This window comes from Equus quagga, chromosome 20 (genome assembly GCF_021613505.1).
Source record: "Equus quagga isolate Etosha38 chromosome 20, UCLA_HA_Equagga_1.0, whole genome shotgun sequence".
Classification (NCBI taxonomy): Eukaryota; Metazoa; Chordata; class Mammalia; order Perissodactyla; family Equidae; genus Equus; species Equus quagga.
Window position 1 is genome coordinate 18021890 of NC_060286.1, and position 18369 is coordinate 18040258.

The 18369-nt window shown below is 45.0% G+C and overlaps 2 protein-coding genes across 2 annotated transcripts in view; one reads left to right on the top strand and one right to left on the bottom strand.

Annotated features, from left to right (window-relative positions):
* The window catches only part of HEATR4 (HEAT repeat containing 4), a 29668-nt gene extending 19008 nt beyond the window's left edge, over nt 1–10660 (bottom strand). Inside the window, exons 1-2 of the mRNA XM_046647758.1 lie at nt 10560–10660; nt 715–1668 (exon numbers count right to left, since the gene is read on the bottom strand). Of these exons, the coding sequence (XP_046503714.1) occupies nt 715–1668; nt 10560–10615 (1010 nt within the window). The 5' untranslated portion in view covers nt 10616–10660. The remainder of the gene's footprint in view (nt 1–714; nt 1669–10559) is intronic.
* Nucleotides 10661–11372: 712 nt separating this feature from the next.
* LOC124230813 (acyl-coenzyme A thioesterase 1-like) lies at nt 11373–17384 on the top strand. Its single transcript, XM_046647194.1, has 3 exons — nt 11373–11958; nt 14314–14516; nt 16361–17384. Exons 1-3 carry the CDS (start codon nt 11373–11375, stop codon nt 16949–16951), a joined length of 1380 nt encoding a protein of 459 aa, XP_046503150.1. The 3' UTR covers nt 16952–17384.
* Nucleotides 17385–18369: the final 985 nt, after the last annotated feature.

The window sequence follows — 18369 nt, forward strand, 5'->3', positions numbered from 1 at the left end:
ACCTGGAAAGTAGTGGGAATGCAATTTATATTTGTCTAATAAAGGAATAAATAAATGGGTTTCCACTTATTTTTAGTCTACTTTTGGGAATCAGGGATATTATAATAGCTCCAGTCTTCCCTCTAGCTAAAAATGAGAAGGAAGCAATCTGAGAAATGCACAGTAGTCCTCTCCTCTCAGGTTGTTTAGTTCTCTGTCTTGCTGCTAGTCAGTGACACACTGGCTCCTTATTTAAAGTGAGACAGGACCAAACCTCAGAGCCATGAGGTATGCCTTCCTTACTCTGACCATGGATACATGTCTGGGAGCACCTGGATAGTAACTGGATCAGCAGAATAGCTCAGTCTGCTGGGAAAGGCTGAGAACCAATCCCTTTAAAGGCAGTGGTTCTCAACTGGGAGCGATTTTGTCCCTCAAGGGCACATGTGTCAATGTCTGGAGACATCTTTGGTTGTCACAACTGGAGAGTGCACTGGCGTCCAGTGGGATGCCATCCTACAATGCACAGAGCGGCCCCCCACAACAAACAATTATCCAGCCCAGGATGTCAGTAGTGCTAAGGTTGAGACACCTATTTTACAGAGATTTTAGAGAGCAGACTGGCAGTGAAAAACACTAGAGGGTGATGGGAAAGTGCATTCTGAAGTAAGGAGTGTGAGCCCACCTGGGAGTCCTTGATTCTCAAAGGCATACCTGAGGCCCCAGCAAGTCTACCTGTAATAAACAGGAAGCAGCAGTTCTGGCTTCTTATTTTCCTGGGTGGGCAGGATGACAGTTTGACCCTCAAATTCTGCTGTCTCTTCTTCCTCTAGCTGTTTCAAGAGCTCCAGGTCGCTGTCAGAAGTGAGCTCATCCCGGATGTGACTCCAGTCATACTGCTGGCGCAAGAAGCTCTGCCACTTGTTGGGGGATACACCAGACCTTAGAGGACGCTTGTTCTGGATCCATCGGGCAGTGCGCTTGTTCAGCTTTTCCAGCACAACGGCCTCCCAGGCTCTGGCCTCCTTCTCAGCCGGCGGAAGCCAGGCTTCCCTGTCCTCCAGGTTCACATCTGGAGAAAGTGACAGACGTAGTGTGTCTGGATCCCTACAGGATTGAAGAATGAGAGGGCAAGATGTTTCCTGGACTAAGCTTGCTGGCTCTGCTTCCTTCAGCTTCTTCTTAAGATTGGCAGAGCTTTCTGTCCTCACAGCCTGGAAGGTGACCCTTGCTGAGGGACCTGAAGAATCCAAGAACTTGAAGCTGATGGATTTCTGAGGTCGGGCCCTCCTGATCTGAGGAGGCTGGATGATGTCGTGTACATTGTAGAGATGGTCAAAGCTGTACTGGCTATAAGAAATGCTGGGCAGCCCTTGCTGCCACACCACCTCCTGAGAGAAGGTAAGGTTCGTTGCGGCCTTTTTCAAATATTGGCTCTTGAGGTGTGCACAGTACTGAGGGCTGAAGTGGAAGACTGGAGGCACACCGGAGACGGAGGTGCACTCCTCCTTGTTTCTTGGTTTTAAGTAAGAGAAAATCAAGCCCCATCCCAGCCGTGGGGGGAGTGACTGCTGGAAACGGTGGGAGAGAAAAGTCTTTCCCTTTTGGGTCTTGGTCATTGTTTCCCAGCAAATGCTTCCTTCCACACTGCCTGGTCCAGAGGCAAGGCCTGGAGGGGTGGCCAGGTACCTGTTAAGGGAATGGGAGGAACTGGTGAGAGTTTTAGGTCAGCAGAAATTGGCGGCCCAAAGTAGTACAGAAAGAAAAGAACTTGGAAGAAGATGGGGTGGGGGAAGCCCTGTGAATTAGAAGGATAAAGGAGAGAAATGGCGCAACGTTCTAAGTATTCTTTATATCAGACCCTTGCTTCCAGTTCTCACACTTGTCTCCAAAGCTCACCCCCTCATCTCCTTTTGAGGGGCTACTGCTTTTCAACAGTATCCCATCTTCCTATTTTTCCTCAAACGTTGCTTTCTCTCTGTTCAAAAGGCTTATAGCATAAAGTTCAGACAACTCAGCCTGGCCTTCAGGGTTCTCCATTGGTGTGACCCCAGTTATGACCTTGTCCTGACATATAAACTCTCGAGTCTCCTAGCTCTTTTCTGAGTATTCCTCCCTCCACAGAGTGGAGCTTCCTTGTGTGTCCTCAACATGAAATAGCCTTTCTTCCATACTTGACACAAATTCTATCCATTCTTCCAGGCCCAGCTCAATTCCTGCCTGCTCCCTCTTTCCTGACCTATCCAGGCCTTCGTGTCATGCACGAATTTATAAATCGCTTGTACTATACCAGTTATTTTAACTTTTAATCCTATGACACCTCACATTGTTAAATATTTGGTTCTCTAACGGCACCACCCAAGGACCCTGTCTCCTGTCTCTGCTCTCCTCAAGAATCACACAGTATTTTTCCATATTGCTACATAAGTCTTCATTGTTAGAATGTTTAACAGCTGCAGAATATTTTATCAAGTAGGTAAATCACCTTAGCTCTTCCTTAATTATTGGGCAAGCTGTTTCCAGGTTTTAGCTAGCATGGAAAACACTGTAGAGTACAAATGCCTAGATTTAGTGCTTTTTAAAAAATTTTCCTTCTGAAGCACTTCCTTAGCCTAATAATGATAATTGACAATTATGGACTACTTTGCTAAGGGCTTTGCATGGGACGATATTATGGTCTTTATTTCCTATGAGAAGAAGCTGAGGCTCAGAGTGGTAGGTAGATCATGTAGGCCATCAGTAGAAGAGTGAGGCTTCAAACCCAGCTGCCAGATTCCAGCTCCGGAGCACTTAGCCTCTGTGCCACTCTGGCCTTGGCGCAGGCTCCACTCCCACCACTCACTGTGTTGGCCTTGCCATTCCCAGGTGCACGTGGGCCTCCTTATGTGCAAGGATGAAGGTGAAACCATTATTCTGTGTCCTCTTGCTCTTAGTGCCAACTCCTGCCTTCTCTGCCCTGAACACAATGTGCCCCTTAGTCCAGGTGTGACTCATTTCTTTCCTGCATAACACCCAGCACAGTCCCTTCTCTCCTTAGGGCTTGATTTATTCCACTGTCTTCCGTGTAATAAATCTGACCTCTTGGTGTGTTTCTTTTTGTTAAAGGTCAGCTTTTATCTAGATGTCACTAGGCCAGAATTAATAACCTCATTAAGTGACACATGATTAATATGATATCCCTCCAGGATTTTTTGCACATAAGACTAAATTTGGTTGTTCCATCTCTTCACAACCATGAAGCCAGTATGGCCACAAGGTCACTGTGTATTTAAAAAGTTAGACTAAAAAAATTAGGGCAAGGGTAGAGGCTGGTCACAAGGTGATAATTTTCCTGGAACAGTGCCTGCTCTCACTGGTCGAAAATGAACTGTTAGATGAAAACTATGTTTGTGTTCTCCTGTCTTGTGTGTTGCCTAATAGAACACTTTATTCTTACCATACCAGAGTGGCAGTATCTTGCTCCCAAGGCAGAGGGCATTTTGATCCTAAACACTTGAAAAATGGATTGAAGACTGGTTTCTCCACAAGATGACTGCCTATGTAGAATGATTTTGGGTGTCCCCAGACATATGTCCTTTAGCTTGTGACATACAGAATCTTTGGTTACAATTCCCGTGTCCCAGAAAGAATACCATATTATCATTATCAGTTATTATAAATTCTCAAGGACTAATTATTATCATCTAATATGATGGCTTGTTGAAAAGGGAGGAAACTTCGCACGATAGATTTGTTTTGTTTTTCTTCTCCCCAAAGCCCCCAGTACATAGTTGTATATTCTAGTTGTGGGTCCTTCTAGTTGTGCTATGTGGGACGCTGCCTCAGCATGGCCTGATGAGCGTGCCATGTCCTCGCCCAGAATCCAAACCAGCAAAACCCTGGGCTGCCAAAGCAGAGCGCGCGAACCTAACCACTGAGCAACCGGGCCGGCCCCACTAGATATGTTTTGAAAAGGAATGGGGACAGGACAAAATATTGTAAGGTTTAATCAAAAGAGGCTTGTCCTGCATAGACTTAGAGTCAGAAGAAAGTATAAGGCCCGGTTCTGTACTTCCCAGCCATGTTACCTTCGGCAAATGATTTAATACCCCTAGTTTGCCTCAGTTTGCCAATGTGAAAATAGAGTCGGATACCTGTTCTAATTTACTATTGATATGAAGCTCAAAATCAGGGAACATGTGTGAAAGTGCTTTGCAAGCTGCAAAGTATTACTACGAGGAATTGTTATTGTTGACTTAGAGCATGGACTATTGTCCTTAGAAGGCAAGTCTCTGGGGTCCCACAGTTAGATGCAGTGGGCACTTAGGGAACAGTTTAGGAATACTGGGGCCCTAGGCAATGAAAAGAGAAGGTGTATAGAGAGGGAACAAGAGACTTACGAATGCAGTTTGGAGCCTCCATATTATCCAAACTTAAATATTACCTGGACCAGCACGGAGGCAGGGGTCCTCTCCCAGCAAACAGCCCTTAAGAACCAAAAGCAGATTGGTGGGTCCCAGGTGCTTTTGTGCACTGACAGCATAAAAAATTGAATAAATGGCATCCTACAGTTATTCAAACCTGGCGTAACTATAGCCCAGGCCCTGCAGTCTGGTAAGCAACAACCACCAGCATGATCTCTGCACTGCTGGGAACTTGCCTAGACAGGCAAGAGTGAAGTTGTGGTTAGGCCACAGGCCTCCAGTTAAAACCTGACAGAAGAATCCAGACTCAAAATGGGCAATATCCCAGAGGTTCCAAATTGAGTTCCACTCTTCTACTCACCTTTCCAGTCCCCTATCCTCACCCCCGGCCTGGTACCTTTATTCTGCAAAAATAGTTGAAGTGGGCTGAATAATGCATGCTAAAAGGAGTAATATCTTGCTGTTTCCCTTCTGTTATTAAACCAGTAGAAACTGCCACAGAAGAAAAGGCTAAAAAGCAATAAACCTTAGCACAGTATCTTCTGCGAGCTTTTAAAAAGTAATACAGTCTCACCTCTACCCACAGATTCTGAAGTTCTGAGGTAGGGCCCAAGAGGGGACAGTCAGCTTCTGGGATGGTGTTTGTTAGATATGGTTAAAAGGACCTTCTGCATCAAGATCACCTATGGAGCATGTTAAAATGCAGATTCCTGTATCCTGCGCCCCAGAATGTTCGTTCCGTAGGCTGCAAATCCTCATTTTAACAAGCTCTCAGAGGTTTTTGTGCACATTACATTTAGAGAAAGCGCAGCCCCAAGAGGTATCTGTGTGATGTGTGAAGGAAACTTGGTTAGTGGGCAGAGCGAGAGGAGGGAACCTAGCCTCTTCACCTGGCTTGTTTCAAATCCCTCTCTTGCTGCCTCTTTCTCATCAGAAACTTCCCTTCACTTTTTTCCCTCCACTTTCTAATTCCCATCCTTTGCCTTGCACTCACACAGATATACTGCTCTCTTCTGAGATTACTTTGGAAACTGACATAAAGAAGATCTTTCCAACTCTTTTGTCTTACAGATTTCAAAACCGAGGCCCAGAGAAGAGAGACATGACTAAGGTCATAGTACTGGTTAGAACCAGAAGCAGTATTGACTCTTTGACACCTAATCCCAAATGTTTTCAACTACTTCAGGCTGCCTCTCATCACTCAGCTGATGCTAGTAAGCTCACTTCAGATACTGGAAAAGCAGCAGTTTTGAAATTACCTTCGAAATGACCTCTCACAACAAGGTCTTCAAGAGGAAGCAAGGTTCTGCATCTTAACTTTCCTTAGTTTCCTAGGTTCCAAAGCTGTTTACATTGGTTACCAGGTACCACCTCTTCAGAATTCCATGAGTCTACTCACAGAACTATGGGTTCAATCAGGAGTATCTTCAGCTACTTATTAAATTTCCTTCTTTGTAAACTGAGCTTTGGGAAATTGCATTGTATTTATTGATTGGTGGCAAAATGGATTTCTTGGTCAGCCTTTGAAAAATAAACCTCTAGATATATGCAGTTCGATAAGTTTTCCCCCACAGGGGTTCCTGCGTCCTGCTGAAAAACAGGCAAAGCGGGGAACACAAGAATGCCCAGCTTTGGTGTGCTTCAGATGGCCAGGCTGATAGAGCAACTCATTTGTTCTTTGGTTCCCATTCCCCTGTCATCTCCACCCCTACTTAATTGAACATCTGTCCCAACTGAAAGCAACTTCTTTACTGTAATTGTTTGATGCAGTGTGTCCTTTGGTATTCCAGTTGATGAAGCTAGCCAATACCTTTTGCCTTCATTTGGGAAGGAAAACAATTCACCTGAACAGTAATCCCTCAGGGTTTTACTGAGAGTCCTTATCTTTCACAAATCCTGAAGGTTGACCCGGCTGATACACGGTTTCCTAGGGGCTCTACTTTGTTGCAGTATGTGGACAGTCTGCTTCTTTGCTCTCCCTCCCAAACCTCACAGGAAGAGAGCATCCACTTGCTAAAGCTTTTAGCCTTAAAAGGACACAAAGGTCGCCAAGGAGAAACTGCAGTTTGCCCAAACCCAGGTTCAATTTTTAGGGCATCTGGTATCAGAACAAGGGCTACATTTAGATGCAAATAGGCTTCATGGTATGCTAAATTTCCCAAAACCCAAAACTAAGCATCACCTGCAAGGTTTTCTCGGGCTAGCTGGTTATTGTTGAAATTGGATTCCAAATCTCTCTCTTTTGGCCACACCTCTGTGTGTTTTACTGAAGAACAACCCTGACCGAATTTTATGGGAAGAACAAAATGACATAGCCTTTAAAGCCTTAAAGGAGGGTTTAATGAACCGCCCTGCCCTTGGGCATCCCAATTATCAGCTTCCCTTTTTCCTTTTTGTATATGAAAAGAAAAGGAATACCCTTGGGATACTCACCCCAAAATGCGAGGACCACCATCCACCCCGTAGGGTATTATAGCCAACTGGACCCTGTGACACAGCGATAGCCACTTTGCCTTAAAGCTGTTACCACAACTGCCCTTTTGGTTAAGGACACCAGGGAAATAATTGTGAGATCCTCTTGAACCATCTTCATAGCTCATGTAGTGGAAGCTCTCCTGAATTCTCATGACACTCAACATTTTCCAGTCAGCCACTTCAGCTCCTATGAAATCCTATTGCTAACTGCTCCTCACATGACTCCTTCATATTCTAATAAGCCAGCTACTCTTCTCCTCTCCATTATGGATGAAATCTCTTATGACTGCTTAACACTGACAGGTCACCTCCTGACGCCTCATGATGATCTGCGGAAACTTATTTGAATAATGCCAACTTTTCATGGTTCACTGATAGTTCTTATTTAAAAGGTGACAATAGTGAATATTGTGCTGGATATGCAATATCAACACTCTTTGATGTAACTGAAGCAGCACCTTTGCCTTTGGCTAAAATAGCCCAGCAAGCTGGAATTATGCATACTCACACAGGCCTGCGCCCCAGTCAAAGGCAAAACTGTGAACATTTATAGTAATACATTCTTGGAGTGGCTCATGATTTTGGAATGCTCTGGAAGCAATGTGGCTTCCTTACTTCCAGCAGAGAGAAAATTAAAAACAGCCCTTATGTTCAGGAATGATTGGAGGCTATATATTTACCTGCTACTTTAGCTATTATTAAGATACTGGAGCATTCTAAACTTGACTCTCTGGAAGCTAAAGGGTATCACCTTGCTGACACTTCTGCAAGGAATGCTGCTCTTAAAGGAACCAACAGCAGCCAAACCTCTGTCATGATCCAAAAAGATATTTCCCCAAATGATACTTTAGAAAAACTGGTTAGGTAAGCCCAACAATTAGCCTCAGAAAAGGAAAAGTAGTGTTAGAAATTCAATAATGACTGGTTTCATAAAAAGAGAAAGTTCTGGTTTGGACTAAATAACCCAGTCCTACCAAAGTCTAAAATTCCCACTCCTGACCACTGTACATGCATTAAACCATTGCCCACCGACAAAATGATAAGCATTCATGAATCAATATTGGGGAAATATAAATAAGGCTGCAAAAAGCACCTACCTCACTTGTCCCACCTGTCCAAAATACAATCCAAGGAACCCTGTTCGCACTGCTTCTGGACATTTTAAATTGCCTACCAGGCCATTTGAGGTTTGGCAAATGGATTGCATACAGTTGCTCCCGTCTCATGGATATAAATATGTTTTAGTCGTGGTCTGTATGTTTTCTCACTGGACTGAAGACTTCCTTTTTAGATAGGCTACTGCCTCTTCTGTGGCTAAAGTCCTTTTAGAAAAGATTATCCCTACCTGGGGAACCTCTTTCAAACTTCACAGCAATCGAGGAACCCATTTTCCCAGTCAGGTGCTCTGACAAGTCTGCTGTTTGACTGGTTTCACAACACTTTCACTGAGCTTACCACTTTCAATCCTCTGGTTTAGTAAAATGCACTAACGGCATTGTTAAGACTTAATTGGCAAAATTTGTAGAGACCCCCGAAATACCTTGGCTCAAAAGCATTGCCGTTGGTCTTCTAAATCTCAGATCCACCCCCGTTGGAACTAATAAACTCTCACCCTTTGGGATAGTCACAGGATGCCCAAAGCATCTGGCTTCTGCCTCTTTTGATCTGGAGCTGGCAAAAGGAGATACACTTCAATATTGGAAAGGCCTAATTTCTTCTATCAAAAATAACTACATTCTAGTACAGCAATCTTTTCATGCTCCAGGGAGACGAGAACCTTAAGCATCACACCTTGCAACCTGGAGATTTCATCTATTGGAAAAGACACCTCCAGAAAGACTTCTTCAATCTCTCTGGAAAGGCCCCTATCAAGTACTGCTAACTAACCCTTGTGTCACCAAACTCCAGGGAGTAGACTCTTGGATTCACGTGACACATCTAAAGAAAGCACCAAATCCTGACGACCTGCACACCATCTGGTAACCTGAAGGTAAAGATTTCCTGGAATCGAAGCAGATGACATCTGATGAGACAACTTTCCTAAGATGTCCAGACCAGGCCTATTAGAAGGATACAAACTTAGATAGGAAATGAGAGATCTCCCTCCTACCCATCCTTCTTACTCAAATGTGATCTTAGTACGTTTCCATCTGTTCACTTTCCCTCTGACATGGGACATGACACCTACGGAAGGTCCTTCCTGGCATCAAGGACAAAAGGCCACTGAATCTGGAAAAACCTGACTCTTGGTCAGTGATGCTTTCAGAGAAAGATCCTGATCAAACGGGGAAAATTTGAAAATAACAGAAACCTCATTTAAAATGGAGTGGGGAAGCCAGAAGAGAGAACTCTCATGCACGGCAACTCAACACAGCACAGACCCCAACAGGAAGAGCCATACCTTGCATCTCCAACAGGAAGTAATACTACTTACTACCCCATAGAAGGAAGGAAGATATTCCTGAGCAACAGCTCAGCCAATGAAAAGCCACTACACTGCCAATGGACTCTGTTTACAACAGCCCCTCCCAACTTCATAAAAGAATGTTTCTCTCTTGTTTCTCTGGACTTGCACATGGTTCTCCATAGCTGTATGTCCTGAATTGCAGTTGTTTGCAATTCTTGAATAAACCCATTCTGCTGGTAAAATAACTGGCTCCTTATTTGTTTTAGGTCAACACCACGTGATCCAGCACTTCCACTTCTGGGTATATACCCCAAAGAATTGAAAGCAGGGGCTCATACAGATATTTGCACACCCATGTTCACAGCAGTATATTCACAATAGTCAAAAGGTGGAAACAACCCAAATGGCCATCAGTGGCTGAATGGATAAAGAAAATGTGGTATATACATACAATAGAATATTATTTAGCTTTAAAAAGGAATGAAATTATGATATATGCTACATATATGGATGAACCTGGAAGACATTATGCTAAGTGAAATAAGCCAGACACAAAAGGACAAATAGTGTATGCTTCCACTTCTACGAGGTGCCTAGAATAGTCAAATTCATAGAGACAGAAAGTGGAATAGTGATCTGCAGGGGTGGGAGGAGGGGGCAATGGGGTATTACTGTTTGAGGGGTCCAGAGTTTCAGTTTGGGTGGTTAAAACGTTCTGGAGAGATGGACAATGGTGATGAGTGCACAACAATGTGAATGTACTTAATTAACTATACACATCTTATGTTTGTATATTACCACAAATTTTTTAAAAAACAACTCTGTTTAATTATAAAAGCCATGCTTTTTTTCTGATAGAAATTCTGGACAAAGAAGAAAATTAAAACTACCCATAATACCCCAAAGCCAAAGAAATACCATTTTGGGGTAGTTTTTGACTAGTCTTTTTTTTTTCTTCTCTTTAATGTATTAATATATTTTTTAAAGAGTTATATATGTTTTCTACCTGCTTAAAGATGTCATGAAAATTTGCTCATCATATTCTGCTATATCATTTTTAATGGCTCCATCTCTTCTGTTATATGACTGCATCACAATTAAACCAAATCTATATTGCTAGTTTGTTTCTAATTTTTCCTCTTTTAAAACAACAACATGATAAGCATGCTTGTAGCCAAACATTTACACACATTCACGAATATTCACTTAGGAGAAATTCCTAAAAGTGGAATTGTGAGTTAAAAAGAATGCATCTTTTAAACATTTTTAACCAAATTGCTCTGAAAACGTCATACCAGTTTGTGTCCACCAACAGTCTATGAATGTCTGTTTTCCAAATCTTCTCCAGCATAGGACATCATCATGTGAGAGACACTTAAAGCATAATGGTTCAGAGCACAGGCTCTGGAATCCAACTGCAAAGATTTAAAGCCCAGCATAGCCACTTTCTAGCTGTGTGATCTTCGGCAAATCAGTTCATCTCTCTGGGCCTTAATTTTTTCATAAGTCTCTTGTAAGAATTGGCTATTATTATTTACCTTCTTTAGTTTATGAGGCTCTTGTGCACAAAATATAGTGTGAAGCATCCCACAGAACCAGTACAAAATTAGAACTACAGGGAGTTGTAGGACTGATGACCAGCAGAACATGACAACATTTGGAACTAGGATTATTAAAGGGTGTCAATTACTCAACAAAGGGCTAAAACTCAATTCCAGTCCTGAACTCCTCTTAGCCATTAAGAGTTTGGTGACTGGAGACTTTGTTAGGTGCCAGGTACCTCAGAGCCAGCTCTGCTAAACCGCGCTTTGCACGTGCCAAAAAGCTTCCGAGTGGCGGAACTAGGAAGTTCTTTCCCGACTTAATGTAGAAGCTTTTCATTACAGGAGACTTTGGGCAAGTTCGTCCGTGTCTCTCTCTGCGCTTGCTCTTAAAGTACGCCACTGATTGGCACGTCTCTGGTTCACCAAACTCTTCAGCAGGCTGCGTGTCTCCATTGGTCGCTTAGCCTGCAGATAAGGAGCCTGCCACCAGGGGATCTCTAACCACTTTCGAACCTTCTCCACAGCTCTGGTCAGTTGATCCGAGGTCTGAAATCAAGGCGCAAAATGTCGGCCTCATCTCCCGCTGTCCTGCGAACGGCTGCACTCGGCCGATGGGGCCCAAAGAGCTGGGCGCGGCTGCCGGGCTGTCCTAAGCTGAGGCCTGCCAACCCGGTCTCGTGGGTTCCTGCTCGGAAGTCGGCGACGGTGACCGTGGAGCCCGCGGGCCGCTGCCTCTGGGACGAGCCCGTGCGCATCGCCGTGCGCGGCCTGGCCCCGGGGCAGCCGGTCACGCTGCGCGCGTCCCTGCGCGACGAGAAGGGCGCGCTCTTCCGGGCCCACGCGCGCTACCGCGCCGACGCCACGGGCCAGCTGGACCTGGAGCGCGCGCCCGCGCTGGGCGGCAGCTTCGCGGGGCTCGAGCCCATGGGGCTCCTCTGGGCCCTGGAGCCCGAGAAGCCCCTGCTGCGGCTGGTGAAGCGGGACGTGCAGACGCCGTTCGCCGTGCAGCTGGAGGTGCTCGACGGCCACGAGCCCGAGGCCGGGCGGCTGCTGGGCCAGGCGGTGCACGAGCGCGCCTTCCTGGGGCCCGGGATGCGGCGGGAGCCCGTGCGCGCGGGCCGGGTGCGCGCCACGCTCTTCCTTCCGCCAGGTGAGCCCCCCGCTTCCCTATTCTATCAGCCAGTTTTTCTCCTGTCTCCTTGGCTTCTACCGAGAGGAAGGAGGTGGCTCCAACATTCTGGAGGTCCCTGGGGCCTTACACTGTCAAGGACACAGGCGTGAAATGTAGGCCGGCTGGGGAGATGTTCTGCTGATCCAAAACAGAGAGGCCAGTTAAAAAGCATCCTAGGGGATCAGATCGGTGACCTAGTGGTTAAGTGGGTCCACTCTGCGGGGCGGCCCGGGGTTGCGAGTTTGGATCCAGGGTGGACCTACACACCGCTCGTCAAACCATGCTGTGGCGGCATCCCAAATACAAAATAGAGAAAGATCGGCACACAGATGTCATCTCAGGGACAATCTGCCTCACACATAAAAAAAGAAAACATCCTAAGGGAAGAGAAAAGACCGTTGTAATTTAAAAAAGGAAACATGGGAAGGCAGGGAAAAGACAGTTCTAAGTTTTTAAAGAAACTTTTTTTGGGTAGTTTTTTATTGTTTTTTAAGTTTCTGTGTTTTCCAACTTTACTTCTAACTCCCACAGATATTAGATTTAAGAAAATCAGCATGAGGGGCCGGCTCCGTGGCCGAGTGGTTAAGTTTGCGCGGTGCGCTGCAGCGGCCCAGGGTTCAGATCCTGGGCGCGGACATGGCATCGCTCGTCAGGCCACCTTGAGGCGGTATTCCACATTCCATAACTAGAAGGACGTGCAACTAAGATATACAACTGTGTATAGGGGCCGTTTGGGGAGATAAAGGAGGAGAAAAAAAAAAAAAAGGAAGATTGGCAACAGTTGTTAGCTCTGGTGCCAATCTTTAAAAAAAAAAGAGAAACAGAAAAAGAAAATCAGCATGAGGGAGAACGGCCTCTTCCTATCAACTGGAAATCTGAAGTTCCTGGATAATTTTACCATTACATAAAAAGCAAGTGGCCAATGAATAAAAAAGATGCTTATCCTCATTAGGAATCAGGGAAATGCAAAATAAAACTACTAAATACATTTCATACCCTCACAATTTGCCAAAATGTAGAAGTCTAACCTTACCAATTGCTGACAAGTATGTGGAGCAAAAGGAACTCGCATACACTGCTAAAGGGAATATAGTCATTCATCTCCTCCTGGAAACAATTTGTTTTGGTCTAGAAACTTGACTAGGTCATTCTGCTCCTGCTACTTGTGCACCAAGAGGTATTGTGTGTAAGAGCAAAACCAACTGGAAACAGCCCGAATGTCCATCAACAGCAGAACTGACGACTCCACGGAGGTACAGTGACAGCAGAGGTGACTGAACGGCAGCTGCAAGTCACCATGGACGATTCTCAAAACAGTGTGAAATGAAACAAATCCCACAAGAACACGTTCAACATCATTCCAGCTACATAAAATTCAAAACATAGGCAAAATAAGCAAAATACTAAGGTACACATAGAAGTGGTAATCCTGTGAAGGAAATGAGGAGAATGATGAAATCCAGGAGAGGGGACAGGGAGGGAAGGGGCCCAGGGACTCAGGGGGCTTCAGGGGTTAGTACTGGGTGACTTCTGAAAGTGTTGGGTCGAAAGGGTTTGCTTTAGTGTTATTCTTTAAGTGTGGCCTGTTAAATACAAACTTTGATGTAAATGGTGAAAATAGCCAGTAGATAGAGTCATACAGAATATGTAGCCTTTTGAGTCTAGCTTAATGCCTTTGAGATTCATTCCTGTTGCTCCAAGTATCAATAGTTCCTTCTTGCTTCTTAGTGGGACCCCCTTATATGGATGTACAGTTCGTTGATTTATTCACCATTTGAAGGACATTTGGGTTTCAATTCCTTGGAGATGATGAGTAAAGTCACTACAAACACTTGCATACACCATTTTGCGAACACAAGTTTTCGTATTTCTTGGGTGGAGACCTGGCAGTGAGGCTGCTGGGGCCTATGGTAAGTATATGTTTCACTATATCAGAAATGGCCAAGTCTTTCCCGAAGTGGCTGTATCATTTTGCATTTCCACCAGCAGTGTATGAGGGTTCCAGTTGCTCCACATCCTCCTGGCATTTGGCATTCTCACTTTGGGAGGGGGGACAATGATTAGCTGTTTTCGTTGTCTGTATGTAAATTACTTTTAATCAGAAAGTAATACATGTTCCTTGTAAAGAAGTGTGGGGCTCTGAGGCTCAGGGTGTAGAGGGGAACGTGGATTCAGCCTGTGCCGCTGTCTGGACCTATGAAGACCAGAGGTCTTCCAGCATTTCTGATTGTCAACAGAAAACTTTGACATCACCAAGTAGGCAACAGATGGCTTTTGATACCACTGCAAAGAGTTTCAGAAAAAGGTCGTTTTGGTGTTTTGTTTCTTCCACAGAACCTGGGCCTTTTCCTGGGATTGTGGACGTTTTTGGAGCTGGAGGTGGCCTTCTGGAATATCGAGCTAGTCTGCTGGCTGGGAAGGGTTTTGCTGTGATGGCTCTGGCCTATTACAACTATGACGACCTCCCCAAGAGCATGGAGAGCCTCCACCTGGAGTACTTTGAGGAAGCTGTGAACTGCCTGCTTAGTCACCCTCAGGTTGGAACTTCTCTAGGAAGTGTGTTAGAGGACCCAGTTCAAGTGTATGTGTGAACAACCCTCTCTTCCTGGTGCCCCCTCTGAGAGAACAGTAGTAAGTTTTAAAGAAAGCACCTGGTGGCCACAGAACCTGGGAACTAGGAGATGTCTTGAGGGTTCTAGGCTCAGGGTAGCAGAGGATCAGAAGAAAAGCCCTGCCTATTTTACAGTTCAGTCAGAGCTGACGGTGTCTGGAAGCTTTGGAGCTCTTAGAAAAGGTGACAGGGCGTCGTGGGGCCAGCATAAGCTGTAGATAGACAAAAGTTAAATTTGAGTTCTGATTTCACCAATTACTAGCTCTGTGACCTTGGGGCCTGTTTGAAATGGGAACAATTTGGATAATAATATCACTTAATTCCTAGTACTTTTATGAGGAATAAGTGTTTGAATCCACTCAAGCATGCTATTGTAGAAGCCACGAGAAAAGAAAGACTGCTGTTGAGAGGTTAATTAAATGGCCATTTGGAATACAAGATTTTGATAAATGTGACAAGAGCAGTCCTTGTTGCATGTTGCAAACCCAGATTACCCTGGAGGGGATTAAGTAGAGAATGGAAGACAAGAAAGAGAAGAGCTGCAGACAATTTCTCCCACAAACTTTACTGTGAAGAGAGTAGAAACTAGGGCAGAGTGGATGTGAGGTCCAGGGACTGTTATGAAAATGGAAGAGGTACTAGACCCGGAAGTGCACGGATGGGAATGAGCCGGTAGAGAAGAAAGTTATGAAGGGGAGAGAGGGAGAGAGAGAGAGGGAGCATTTGCACGAGCAAGGTCCTGGAGAATCAGAGTGGATGGGATCCCAAGCCGAGCAGAGGAGTGGCCTTTGATGAGAACAGAGGGACTCCTTTGGAACCGGGAGGGAAGGCAGAGAACTTGATTCATGTGGAGCTCAGTAGAGCTGGCAGGGGAAAGGAGGAGGAGTTCCTCCGGGATAGCTTCTGTCTTCTCCATGGAGGATGGAGAGCTGAAAGTGAGGGTGAACAGAGCTGAAGGGGCTTCAGGAGGTAGGAGAAGGTGTGGAATGGTCTTTTGGAGACACGGAGAGCAAACATAACAGTGAAGTGTGGTTGGGTCCATGGGCCATATGGATGCTGATTTGAAATTTGTCATCATGAAATGAAAGTAAGACCTGTCGGCACAAATGTGTATTTTTTGCTCCAGCAATGTTCATTTGCACCAGTGCAGGCCTAGAGGAAATGATCACGTGGATTTCACCAGGGCTAGCACTTTTCCAGGCTATCGTATGACCAAAGGAAGAGAGGTATTCAAGGAGTTTAGAGTTTTTGCAAGGGAGTGCTAATAACAATGAGGCTTGACATCTGAGCTGGATGAGGTGGGAAGTGAGAACATGACAGAGGTATTGATAGTGGAAATAGTGGTAGTCAGGGTTTCAAGGAGGTGTTGATAGGCAGTCTAGCATGGCTAATCTGGAATTTCTTAAAATGGTGATCAGAGAGTAGAATGCTTAAGCTGAGATTCTGGAGATGATCACTTGGTTTAGGTTATGACAATGGGAGTGGGTGGCTGAGGTGGGCTAGATAAAAAGATGATTAGGGGTCAAGGAACTGAGAGGCCAAAGTATTTAGTGGATCTTCCACATGGTTGTGGAAGTCACCAGGAACGGTGATGGAGAAATTGTGGAAAGGAAGACAGGAAGGATGAGTAAATATCCCAAGGTTGCAAACTTTGTAAATGGCAGAGCCCAGATTCAGGCTCAGTTCCACGTGACCTCTAATTCCAGGCACTACTCCTCACACTGCCCTGATCATGGACTCATTCTCCCTTTTCCTCTGTCCTTTTCTCAGGTAAAGGGTCCAGGAGTTGGGCTGCTTGGCATTTCCAAAGGGGGTGATCTCTGCCTCTCCATGGCCTCATTCCTGAAGGGCATCACTGCCACCGTCATAATCAATGGCTCTGTGGCCAATGTTGGAGGGGCCTTGCACTACAAGGGGGAGACTCTGCCCCCTGTAGGCGTCGACCCAACGCGACTCAAAGTGACCAGTGAGGGCTTTGCAGACATTTTGGATGTCCTCAACAGCCCTTTGGAAGGACCCGACCAGAAGAGCTTCATTCCTGTGGAAAGGGCTGAGAGTGCCTTCCTGTTCCTTGTAGGTCAGGATGACCACAACTGGAAGAGTGAATTCTATGCCAGTGAGGCCTCTAAACGCTTACAGGCGCATGGTAAGGAGAGGCCCCAGATCATCTGTTACCCAGGGGCGGGGCACTACATAGAGCCTCCTTACTTCCCCATGTGCCCGGCTTCCATGCACACCTTGGTGGGCCGTCCTGTCATCTGGGGAGGGGAGCCCAGGGCTCATGCCATGGCCCAGGTGGATGCTTGGAAGCAGCTGCAGGCTTTCTTCCACAAACACTTGGGTGGCAAAGAGTTAGGGTGACTCTCCTGAAAATATAACCAGTTACAGTAGTCGACCCTTATCCATGGTTTCACTTTCATCAGTTTGAGTTATAGTCAACCATGGTCTGAAAATATTAAATAGAAAACTCCAGAAATAAAGAATTGATAAGTTTTAAATTGCCTGCTGTTCTGAGTTGTGTAATGAAATCTTGTGCCATCCTGCTCCATCCCACCTGGAACATGAATCATCTCTTTGTCCAGGGTATCCACACTGTAATAACTTTCTGTCACTTAGTCGCCATCTTGGTTATCACACCGACCGCTGCAGTATCACAGAGCTTTTACCTAATAACGGCCCCAATATGCAAGAGTCATGATGCTGCACATTCAGATATGCCAAAGAGAAGCTGTAATGTGCTTCCTTTAAGTGAAAAGGTGAAGTTCTCAACTTAATAGGAAAAGAGAAAAAATTGTATGCTGAGGTTGCTGAGATCTGTGGTTCTTTTTATTACAGTATGTTGTTATAATTGTTCTATTTTATTATTAGTTATTGTTGTTCATCTCTTACTGTGCCTAATTTATAAATTAAACTTTATCATAAGTATCTATGGAGAGGAAAAAACATAATACATATAGGGTCAGTACCAGCCACGGTTTCAGGCATCTACTGGGGTCTTGGAATGTGTTCCCCTCAGAAAAGGGGCACGCCTGTATTTGAAGGTTTTCAGGGTGAGACCCTAATATATGCTAAGGAATATCAGTTGAAGATAGTTCCTCTGGGGTCTTATTAGAACCCTTTTGGGTTTTTATTCTTTTCCCTTTAAATAGCATTACTATGACAAATAGTTTCCATACCAATAAACAATATCAGGAGTGAAAAGAGAGCTCTAAGTATAAACAACTTCTGTTAAGGGTTAAATATTGCAACATTCCCGATCAGTACAATTCATTACAGATATTAACGCTGCAGATAAACAGTCTCCTTTCAACGCTTTGACTACTGTCACTACCATCATCCTCCTCCCCACAGTAACCTTAGTGATGACCTTGACGTGTCCTTTCAGATGTTATCTTGAACCTGCATCTATGCCATTAAACAAGGTGTTTTGTTGCATAAATATCACTTAAAAAGGAATATTGGTTTTACAAACAAATAAGTGGTGGAAGGGGCACCTTCTACCCAACATAAACCTTCTGCCACAGCAACACGTGGAACTGACAGAGCTTTCTAGTCCAGGAAGGAAAAGAACTGTTGGGGAAGGACCTGAGGCTCCCAGGGCACCTGTTTTAGGGCAATCATTTAATCCTCTTAACATCTCTGTGAGGCAAGTGAAAGAACGTGTGCAAGCACAGGCTCTCGGCCACAGCACTTTAAGGCAAAAGTAATCTGCTCGAGTCACTGACAGCTGTTGACAGTAGTTCAAGCAAAGAGAGAAGATCGTGGCAAAGTCACTTAAA